We start from the raw sequence: 11,979 nt of genomic DNA on the forward strand, positions 1-11,979 counted from the left end.
CAATTGTGAGGTTGTTTACACAAACAAACGCTGACCAACACAAAACACTGATTGGATGGGGTCAAAATGACCTCTTCAACTGAATAGAGTTATCGCTAGATGCCCAGGGTATCTCATTTTCTGATTTCTGACTCTTGGTCACAGGACAAAGTTTGCGGAGTCTTTCAATCAGACGCTAGACATAAATAATCTATTATCGGTGAAGGCCATATGTAGATTACTTTTCATACAGCCAACCAGCTATTAAACAGTTAGCTAACGTGAGAGCAGAACCCCTGATGCCCGGGGGTGTCCGACATTATTCTACCACAGCAGTATACACAATTGTACTATTAAAATTGCATATGGAATACGCACACGGTGTCAATCTTAGACCACGTAAATGGTAGTTTGAAAAATCCAAATTGTAAGTGGAAAATATTTTTGGCAGGAGTAGCCTTTTTCTCGTACAAAGTCAATACAAAAGTAGGCCATCTGTGCTGATGACGTCATCTGTTAGACCATTTGTATGGTTAGTCGTACGTTTATTACATTAATTACAACTCCAGCGTGACCGTATCAAGTAAGTGTCCAGGTACAATGTACAGGTATACTTTACTGGTAACAATATATGTGTACATTTTACTGGCAGCAACGTACTTTTGTATGTGTATATTTCACTTGGTACAATGTGATGTGAAATAATGAATTGTCTCTCCCGAACCCAAAGTTTACCAATTTGAAAGTGCCTTCATTTCTTGGAGTGACGTTTCGCCTTTAAAGTAAGATCTTGTAAATGTTTGTAGTGTCAACAGATGTTAATGAATACTGAGTAGCTGTATGTAAGAACCTGTAGGAAACTTGCGTAAACTAATGCTTCTAATCAAAATATTACCCCTCCCACTTTTATGAAGCTTGGCGCACGACTTGTCACTTTTTCTGAAATCGCTACCGTGCTACAATTTGGTGAATTCCATACACTGGCCAGTACATATAAAACAAACGACCGTGACTTGTATTACTTTAGCAATGACCAAGGGCCATCACAAACAGTCACTGTCACAGTAGGTTAATGGCGCTGTTAGTAATAAAACATTTTTCTTTCGTCAGGTTACTTTGTCCAGCAAAACTTGTGTTTGTCATGGCTAGTCGAACTAAAGGTAAGAAATGGTATGTATATAGAAATGTGAATGTGACAAACTGCTAAAATGAATTCGTACTAATTCGGGTAGTTCCTTACAGCGAGAGGTGCCGTAAAGGCTCATTTCAATACCCTATAGGGGCGACGTCAAAAGATCGATGTTTACAAAAAAAACTTAATTGCTTTAGTTTGGGGGTGGGGGTGGGGTTTGGCGTAATTAATTTCTCAACCTTCAAAAACGATTTAACGTCATATTTGGCAAATTTAGTACGACTTCAAGGCTGCTTTTACCTATAACACTGCGTACACTCGGTCCGATTTATCAGCGGTACGCGATTCAGCTTTCAAATTTGCTGCAAAATAGGTATTTGGGAACGAGGTGGGTATCCAGAGTGTGCGTACGCACATTTCAGTTGGCGTCGCCTCGAGACACGAAGGGTTCGGACGGTGAGGTACATTTGGTGAGTTCGTACAAATATCTGGTCCATATATGTTCTCCTCACACAATGGACATTTATAAATGCCCTTCGAACGACTTTGTCTGTCTGAAATTTACAACAGCAGAGCCAATCATCAACAAGCAAATGACATCTGCCCCCCCGGCTCCCACACACACACGTACACATGCACACACACACATACGCACGCACACACACACACACACACACACACACACACACACACACACACACACTAAAATACTATTAGTAATTAAAAAGAAGAGTAACTGTCATAAATAATAGATTTAGTGACAGGTACGCTTGTTGAGAATAAACAAAAAAATCGCGTCGTCGCACCACTTTAGACAGAATATCCAGAAACAATTCTAAACGAGGCGAAACATATTTAATGTCTTCTTTAAAGCTGCAACCGGACCATGTTATTTGTGAAACTGTTTTGTTAGATGGAATGACTTACCCTCAATATTGTACACCATGTGTTGCATCATCATAAACTTATGTGTGTATCTGTACATATAATACAGAGGGGAATTGTACAGTACATACCCTAAAATCAGTGCCTTCATCGACCAAAACACTTTGAATTTAATTTGCATAAAAAGCTTAAACTTTCATGACTCTGAGACACATGCTGTTAAATCATCCGTGGCGATCGCTGTGACTGAAAATGCATGACCTAGCCTGTGCCTATTTGGTAATGAGCTCTACCATATATAGGTATTGTGCAAGTCAAAGTAACATGCAGGTGAAATTAAAATTGAACTTTCGCTCAAGATTTAAACCTGACACTACATTTGCTATAAAATGACCACTTATAACAGGGACAGTCTCTGTGTATTTTATAAGTGACTGAACAGTTTTTATCGAACATGTCTTTGGTTGCTTGATGAAAATTAAAATTGTCACAGTTGCAGTTAGTGAAAGTTGCCATGTAATACAACGGTAAGCCAATGAACAGTATTAAAACTGATATTTCCATCTAGCCAAAAAAAAACAAACATTGTTGGTGACTAGAATAATTTCTCGACAACAGAATATTAAAGTCTCAGGTATGGTGATTCTTAATAACAAACAAATTCTTTCATTAGTTTACATTAATTCCTGGACGTTTTGCAATAATTCTGTATTGGAACTTGATGAACAGTTCCTCACAAAGTAGGACAATATCAAACATATTGTCTTTATTCCAACAGGAGCAATTTGAGGAAAGGAACGCTTGAAGATATCAATATATTATTGAAATGTATTGAAAGAGGTAGAAAGATAGATGGACAGATGGACAGATGGATAGATAGATAGATAGATAGATAGATAGATAGATAGATAGATAGATAGATAGATAGATAGATAGATAGATTGGATAGATAGATTGAATAGATAGATTGGATGGATGGATGGATGGATGGATGGAAGACTGGATGGATGGATAGATGGATGGATGGATGGATGAATGGATAGATAGATAGATAGATAGATAGATAGATAGATAGATAAATAGATAGATAGATAGATAGATTGGATAGATAGATTGAATAGATAGATTGGATGGATGGATGGATGGATGGATGGATAGATAGATAGATAGATAGATAGATAGATAGATAGATAGATAGATAGATAGATAGATTGGATAGATAGATTGAATAGATAGATTGGATGGATGGATGGATGGATGGATGGAAGACTGGATGGATGGATAGATGGATGGATGGATGGATGAATGGATAGATACATACATAGATAGACATAGATACAGATAGACGGACAGACAGACAGACAAATAGACAGAGACAAACAGACAGACAGACAGACAGACAGACAGACAAACAAACAAACAGACAAATAGAAAATAAATAAATACTCTTTGCAGGTCTCCTAGAACGTCTGAAGGACGGAGAGGACGTAATATGTGCTGAAGGTTACAGTTTCTATTTTGAAAGGAATTGTTATTTGCAACTTGGGACTGGTATACCAATGGTTGTGCTTGAACATCCGGAACTCGTAAAAGCATGCCACCGAGAATTTGTACATGCTGGCAGCGATGTAGTCCTGGCATTTACTGTAAGATAACCGTTTATCATAGATCCTGAAGATCGATACTTTGATTTCTATTTTTGTATTCGTTCTTTGACTGCTTTTAATTCATACTCTAGCTTCATTATTTTCGTAAATGTCATTTAAATTGAGGACAAGTTTTGAAAGAAAGTCAAGTCTAATATAACAGAGGAGTTGGTCTGCCCTCTAGAGAGAAATAAAGCGTCCGCATTAATGTTCTGTAAAAAGTATAACAGTGGTGCCATGACCACTTGACTAGTCAAAAAAGATATTATTAGCATACAATATTATTTTAGAATGGGATTTTTAGTATAAAAACTCATTACCTTCACATATCGGAACCTTTCTGTCATATATTAACACTGATCCCATATGGGATGGCCCTATAACTGGACTTCATGGGAGATAAGTGTTTATATACTTAAAGAACTATCCAGTATAAATAAATTTAAAAAAAAAGATTTATTATATTGCCAACAAGTTAGACGAGATTGACATAATCCATATCTCATTGTGTCTTGTCTGAAATTTACTAGTATTACTGTCATCGGGCGAAATTATCTGTGATTGGTGAAGTCGACAGGGTCGAGGAAATAAACAGGAAGGCGTTACAACTTGCCCGTGAAGTCGCAGACGAAACTAACACCTTAATGGTGGGAAACATTTGTAATACAAATGTATACAATGCTGATAATCCGGAAAGAATTGAAGACATCAAAGCTATGTTTAAGGTAAGTGAATTAGAACACCAAGAATGAATTACAAGAAATATCAAATGAAATCGTGGCAGTGTAATTGTAGGCCAATAACCATCTTGTTCTTCAAACTGCGCATGCTCGTATATAAAAGCACCGTATCATGAGACTTTGGCTATGCTATAATCCTGGTCAGAAGGATAGTCTTCCAAATCTGCATCCGGGTATTAAAATCAATACTTACAAATTATATAATTATGACACGATTGTAAGCTAAGTGATACCCTCGGGTATCAAGATTTTCAAGAAGGCGGCCGGGGGTTTTCAGGACAGAAATGTGACCTTAGAGAAAAAAATCTAATTTTTGACGACAATGTAGAGTGTAATAATGTTATATTGTCAGCTTGGAAGCGAGTTCACAGCTGTAAAATCCCCAAGAAGAATATTGAGTAAACATGTTATCGTAATAAAATGTTCAAGTTCTCATTTCTACACCATTTAATTTGAATACCAACACAGGAACAGGTTGAGTGGGCTGTTGAAGGTGGCGCCGACTTCATTCTAGCTGAGACTTATACGTACTTTGGGGAGGCTATGTTGGCTTTAGATGCTGTGAAACAGTATGGTAAAGGTAAGAACATCCACACATCTATGACACATGTTTAATTATCTGTGCATAACAGCTGGTATGTGCTATATAAGGAATGTATATAGCATATAATTAACATGAGCTTGAACGCCCATAGACAATTTCAGAGATGGTTTCTCTGTGAGCAATGACCCCCTTTTCTAATAATTTTGCAATCAGGTTGATTGTTAATGTTGGATTACGATTATCAGAAGCAAAAATGATAGATGAAAAAATGTTTGTCACAAAATTCAAACGGTTTTATCAATTTACAGTAGATGTGGTATGGGAGTAGTCAGACTATGGTGTGTTACACACCACGTAACGTCCACACGTGTCATTTTCTCACTATCTTGAAAAAGAAAATACAAGTTGTAATCTCGTCTCATGTACTTATATGATGTGATGTGATGTGATGTGATATGATATGATGAGATGTGATGTGATGTGATGAGGTGTGGTGTGGTGTGGCGTGGTGTGGTATCGTGTGATATGATGTGATGTGATGTGATGTGATGTGATGTGATGTGGCAATATTTCAACATTTTGTCAAATACAATTCTGTGATTTGTTGTATGCCACAGGTCTGCCAGTGGTAGTGACAATGGCTCCATTCGTAGTTCCAACAAAGAACGGTCAAGCTTTAACTGGAGATATGGTGCTACTCACAGAGGCATGTAGAAAACTGAAAGAAGCTGGAGCCGATGTTGTTGGTTTGAATTGTGGTCGTGGTCCTCAGACGATGCTACCGTTGATGAAAGAGTTAAAGAAAGTTTGTCCAGTAAGTATGGTCAAATCACTACATGTCATATTATAAATATTTTCACATTTTTGAATGTTTAAAGTTATATAAAATACTTTTATGTATATTTTGCAGTTAGTCATTTACTGTGAAAATATGATTTCGCAAAATAAGCAACAATGACAACGGATTCAATCAGATGTTCGATTTAAGTTCGACCATAATCATAATCATAATCATAATCACAATCACAATCACAATCACAATCATAATCATAATCATAATCAAAATCATAATCACAATCATAATCACAATCACAATCACAATCATAATCTCAATCACAATCACAGTCACAATCACAAACATAATCACAATCATAATCATAATCACAATAATAATCACAATCATAATCATAATCAATCATAATCATAATCATAATCATAATCAAAATCATAATCACAATCATAATCACAATCACAATCATAATCATAATCACAATCTTAATCACAATCACAATCACAATCACAATCATAATCACAATCATAATCACAATAATAATCACAATCATAATCAATCATAATCATAATCACAATCATAATCACAATCACAATAATAATCACAATCATAATCAATCATAATCACAATCACAATCATAATCATAATCACAATCATAATCACAATCACAATCATAATCACAATCATAATCACAATAATAATCACAATCATAATCAATCATAATCATAATCACAATCATAATCACAATCACAATCATAATCACAATCACAATCATAATCACAATCACAATCATAATCATAATCACAATCATAATCACAATCACAATCATAATCACAATCACAATCATAATCACAGTCACAATCATAATCATAATCACAATCATAATCACAATCATAATCATAATCACAATCACAATCACAATCACAATCACAATCATAATCAATCATAATCATAATCATAATCATAATCACAATCACAATCATAATCATAATCACAATCATAATCAATCATAATCATAATCATAATCACAATCACAATCACAATCTTAATCATAATCACAATCATAATCACAATCATAATCATAATCACAAACTTAATCACAATCACAATAATAATCACAATCATAATCACAATCATAATCACAATCTTAATCATAATCACAATAATAATCACAATCATAATCACAATCATAATCATAATCACAAACTTAATCACAATCACAGTCACAATCATAATCATAATCACAATCACAATCATAATCACAATGACAATCATAATCATAATCACAATCACAATCACAAACTTAATCACAATCACAATCACAATCACAATCACAATCACAATCACAATCACAATCAAAATCACAATCATAATCACAATCACAATCACAATCACAATCATAATCACAATGACAATCATAATCATAATCACAATCATAATCACAATCACAATCATAATCACAATCACAATCACAATCATAATCACAATCGTAATCACAATCACAATCACAGTCACAATCATAATCATAATCACAATCACAATCACAGTCACAATCATAATCATAATCACAATCATAATCATAATCACAATCATAATCACAATCATAATCACAATCACAATCATAATCACAATCACAATCACAATCATAATCACAATCACAATCACAATCATAATCACAATCACAATCACAATCATAATCACAATCATAATCACAATCACAATCATAATCACAATCATAATCACAATCATAATCATAATCATAATCACAATCATAATCACAATCATAATCACAATAATAATCATAATCACAATCATAATCATAATCACAATCATAATCATAATCACAATCATAATCACAATCATAATCACAATAATAATCATAATCACAATCATAATCATAATCACAATCATAATCATAATCACAATCATAATCACAATCATAATCACAATCACAATCACAATCATAATCATAATCACAATCACAATCATAATCACAATCATAATCATAATCACAATCACAATCACAATCACAATCATAATCACAATCATAATCACAATCACAATCATAATCACAATCATAATCACAATCATAATCACAATCATAATCACAATCATAGTCACAATCATAATCATAATCACAATCATAATCACAATCATAATCACAATAATAATCATAATCACAATCATAATCACAGTCACAATCACAATCATAATCTTAATCACAATCACAATCATAATCACAATCATAATCATAATCACAATAATCACAATTATAATCAATCATAATCATAATCACAATCATAATCACAATCGTAATCACAATCACAATCATAATCACAATCACAATCATAATCATAATCATAATCACAATCACAATCATAATCACAATCATAATCACAATAATAATCACAATCATAATCACAATCACAATCATAATCACAATCATAATCACAATCACAATCATAATCACAATCATAATCACAATAATAATCACAATCATAATCACAATCACAATCATAATCACAATCATAATCACAATCATAATCACAATCATAATCACAATCACAATCACAATCATAATCACAATCACAATCATAATCACAATCACAATCATAATCATAATCACAATCATAATCAAAATCACAATCACAATCATAATCAAAATCACAATCATAATCATAATCATAATCACAATCAATCAAAATCACAATCATAATCATAATCACAATCATAATCAAAATCACAATCACAATCATAATCAAAATCACAATCATAATCACAATCACAATCATAATCACAATCATAATCACAATCACAATCATTATCATAATCATAATCACAATCACAAACATTATCATAATCATACTATGGATTGTCTAAAACATCAAAATGATTGATGACGATGCTGACGAGATGTCGGCAAAAATTTGGGATTCGCTTCTAAGAAATTGTTTGACTTTGTGAGTAAGAATTTTCATTAGTGTACTACCATATGATTAGTATACAGTACTAGACCACTAGACCACTTTATACCTTAGAGACAATTAATTACTGTATTCTATTACCATATAAGAATTATAAAATGTGACAACCACACTGTGTAGTGCAAAGAACAAACTTCGTTTGAATCATATGGGTACTTGGTTAGCATTTCTATACCTGGATGACTTATAGTGATTTTAAAAGAAAGGTCAAATCAAAATGCTGATCAAAGGCAATAAATCAAGTTTTGTTTGAATTCTAGGGACCTCTGGCTGCTATTCCTGTACCTTTCAGAACAACAGACAAGGAACCAACTTTCTTCATGTTGACAGATCCTAAAACAGGTACAATACATGTGTTACTATATCGTTGATCGCATTATGTTCAAAACAGACATTAGAGTTTTCCATGGTATGTCCATGTGCTATAGCTCTCTGTCTCTGTCTCTGTCTCGGTGTCTCTGTCTCTCGCTGTGTGTGTGTGTATGTGTCTGTCTGTCTGTCTGTCTGTCTGTCTGTCTGTCTGTCTGTCTGTCTGTCTGTCTGTGTCTGTCTGTCTGTGTCTGTCTGTCTGTCTGCCTGTCTGTCTGTCAGTCTGTCTGTCTGTCTATGTCTGTCTGTCTGTCTGTCTGTCTGTCTGTCTGTCTGTCTGTCTGTCTGTCTGTCTGTCTGTCTCTCTCTCTCTCTCTCTCTCTCTCTCTCTCTCTCTCTCTCTCTCTCCTTCCGTGTTCTTGCTTTTTTTACTGCTCCGATCGATCCATTATTGTGATGTTTTTTTATTTTTTTCTATGTACCAGGGAAGAAAGTGTTTCCATGCGATACCGATATCTTTTACTGTTCTCGTGATGACTTCAAAGAATTTGGCGCACAGTGTAAAGAGCTTGGTTTTCAGTTTGTTGGTGTGTGTTGCGGCAATCGCGCCCACTACACCCGAGCATTGGCCGAGTCCCTCGGCCGATCCCCCGAAGGTTGCCGATACTTGCCCAACATGTCCAAGCACTACGTTTACGGAAGCGACTCCAAAGTGAAGAAAGATGTCGCGAAAGAAAGCATGAATCTATATCATACTTTGGGTGAAATAGGAGAGTCTTAAATCAAGTTGATTGATTAAAGGAAACCCATAGCCTGAACAGTATATTGTCAAATACTAACTTTTCAAGTGATTTGATTTTCATAAAAGGAGAAATTAGTTGTTTTTCTGCAACAGTACTATTTTTTTTACTGATTTAGAAAGGTATGTGTGGTATCTCTCAATAAGCTGTATTTTCAAGAAATTTTATTTTGGCGGAAAACCACATCAGGGAAAACAGTGAAAATAAATTCCAAGTGGAAATTTAGTTTTTCATAGTGATGGCACCAGCGAATGCCTTCTTACAACCAGGATGGTTTGTCTAAAAGTACACTCTACGCAACATCAATTATAATTGAACCAGTCGACAATTGTATTTCTTTGAATATACTATATATAGAAGCGTCAATGGAACTGTTTGTAACATGTATTTGTGATTTTAGTTCATATAATATAGGGGATAATTTATGCATATTTTGAATGAATTGATAGGAACCATTATGAATCATTGCTGCAAACGAACTATAGGGGATAGAGAAATCAACTCATTGACAATAAAATTGTGTTTATTTGACTCGAGTGACTTTTTTGTTTTTTGATGTTTTGGAAATGTTCAAAATTTATTATATGAATAGTTGAATGTTTAAAATATACCACATTTCGGAATTTATTTCGTCGGCATTGAATTTCATTGCTCTTGAAATAACTGTGCCCCCGAATATTATATTATTCCTGTTGAATTACATGTATATGTTTGGCAACATTTACCGATAGAGCTGATATCAGAGATGTACAGCCGTGGCAATATGGAACTTGCAAACCCGCCATGTTGAATGTTGCATCATGGGAAATGTGATAATAAATACTAATCGATTAGTATTATAAACAATATTGTTACATTGTGTGTAACCACAAATAATTAATTCATAGTTACCCTGACCAGTGTGGGAGGTTTATTTTATCGCAGCTCCAGTTTAGGTATTATGATAACCACAGATAATCCCATAGTCCTTTGCGTCTGAGCATGCTCAGTCTGGATTGCAAGTTCCCTATTTGACCATGGCCCTGGGTTTTGTATATGCTGGCAACTTGTTGGTAATCATAAACAAAGAAACTAAGTTATCCCCTTTCTTTCCCTTTTCTCAGTGTCATTTGCCTATTTTGTACTATATTTTTCTTTCCTTTCCTTTTGAATAAATAAAATATAAACTTATTTAAAACAATAATAATAACAACAACACCATCAAAGAAACTAGAATTGCATCAATAATTATAGTTGATGGTAGAAATATGGTACTTTGTACATGCGATAATCTTCAGAGCGTACTTTTTTATTTGCATGAACAGAATACTGTATTCTGAAAAGGGGAGCATGAACTTTGGTGGTGATCTTTGACATTGTTTATCGTACAGGCCAGTATTCTTGATTTATCTCTTTGTCACTAACTATTTTCCAAGGCCATATGCAAATTAATTTCAAAAGAGGCGTTCGTACAGAGCACTGTTTTCATTAGACTCTCTCACATTCCTCGAAGCTTTGCATAAATAGCTAAAACTTGGGTGACGGTTTTGTATGTACCTACTGCATAATTGTACAGACAGACAGGCACATACTAGTATCCCAGTATCCCTGTACTGTGCGCCCTCATCGATCACATAGGGCTAGTCTTTTGTTGATGTGTTAGGCGAAGCATTAGATACCGGTACATACAAAACAATCCAAGTTTTAGCCATTCATGTGAAGCTCTGAGGACTGTGAGAGAGTCTGTGTTTTCATATGATTGGGTACATAAATCGGTGGTCACAATGGATCACGTAGTCTAATGCTATGATGATCCTAGTCTTTTGCAAAATGACAGTAATAGTTTAAATAATGATTTGAACCCGAATGTTCACTAAACTCTGAAGACACCCCTTCTCGACTTTGTGTATCATGCACAGGGTCACCGTTTATACATATACATGATATAGTATACAACAACAAATGATTCAATCACATGTCAATCATGGTAATTTCAGGGTCACTCGTAGAAACTACCAATGAATACAAGTTTCCTCCCGAGTGAGAATTTCAACAGTTTTATGTTTTTTCAATAACTTTTATTCATTCAATGCGCCTTGGTCTGCCTTAAATTCAAGATCCTGAAACGGACTAATAACCGTCACAGATTCTAATTCGAGGATACTCTTCGGTTCCATTACAATGGAACCGC

General features: G+C 34.4%; 1 protein-coding gene across 1 annotated transcript; it reads left to right on the forward strand.

Annotated features, from left to right (window-relative positions):
* Positions 1-1,008: 1,008 nt before the first annotated feature.
* On the forward strand, positions 1,009-9,790 carry LOC144433291 (betaine--homocysteine S-methyltransferase 1-like). The gene is made up of 8 exons (XM_078121598.1): positions 1,009-1,043; positions 2,775-2,836; positions 3,452-3,642; positions 4,173-4,367; positions 4,851-4,962; positions 5,544-5,740; positions 8,961-9,042; positions 9,495-9,790. Exons 1-8 carry the CDS (start codon positions 1,009-1,011, stop codon positions 9,788-9,790), a joined length of 1,170 nt encoding a protein of 389 aa, XP_077977724.1.
* The last annotated feature ends 2,189 nt before the right edge of the window (positions 9,791-11,979 follow it).

This window comes from Glandiceps talaboti, chromosome 3, assembly GCF_964340395.1.
Source record: "Glandiceps talaboti chromosome 3, keGlaTala1.1, whole genome shotgun sequence".
NCBI classification, from domain to species: Eukaryota; Metazoa; Hemichordata; class Enteropneusta; family Spengelidae; genus Glandiceps; species Glandiceps talaboti.

What these genes read in the sequence shown, in the direction of transcription:
- LOC144433291 (XM_078121598.1), top strand. Translation starts at nt 1,009, where the DNA reads ATGACCAAGGGCCATCACAAACAGTCACTGTCACA. An exon ending in CACAAACAGTCACTGTCACA is followed by an intron (nt 1,044 to 2,774) that starts GTAGGTTAATGG and finishes TTATTCCAACAG; the next exon opens with GAGCAATTTGAGGAAAGGAA. An exon ending in ATTGAAATGTATTGAAAGAG is followed by an intron (nt 2,837 to 3,451) that starts GTAGAAAGATAG and finishes TACTCTTTGCAG; the next exon opens with GTCTCCTAGAACGTCTGAAG.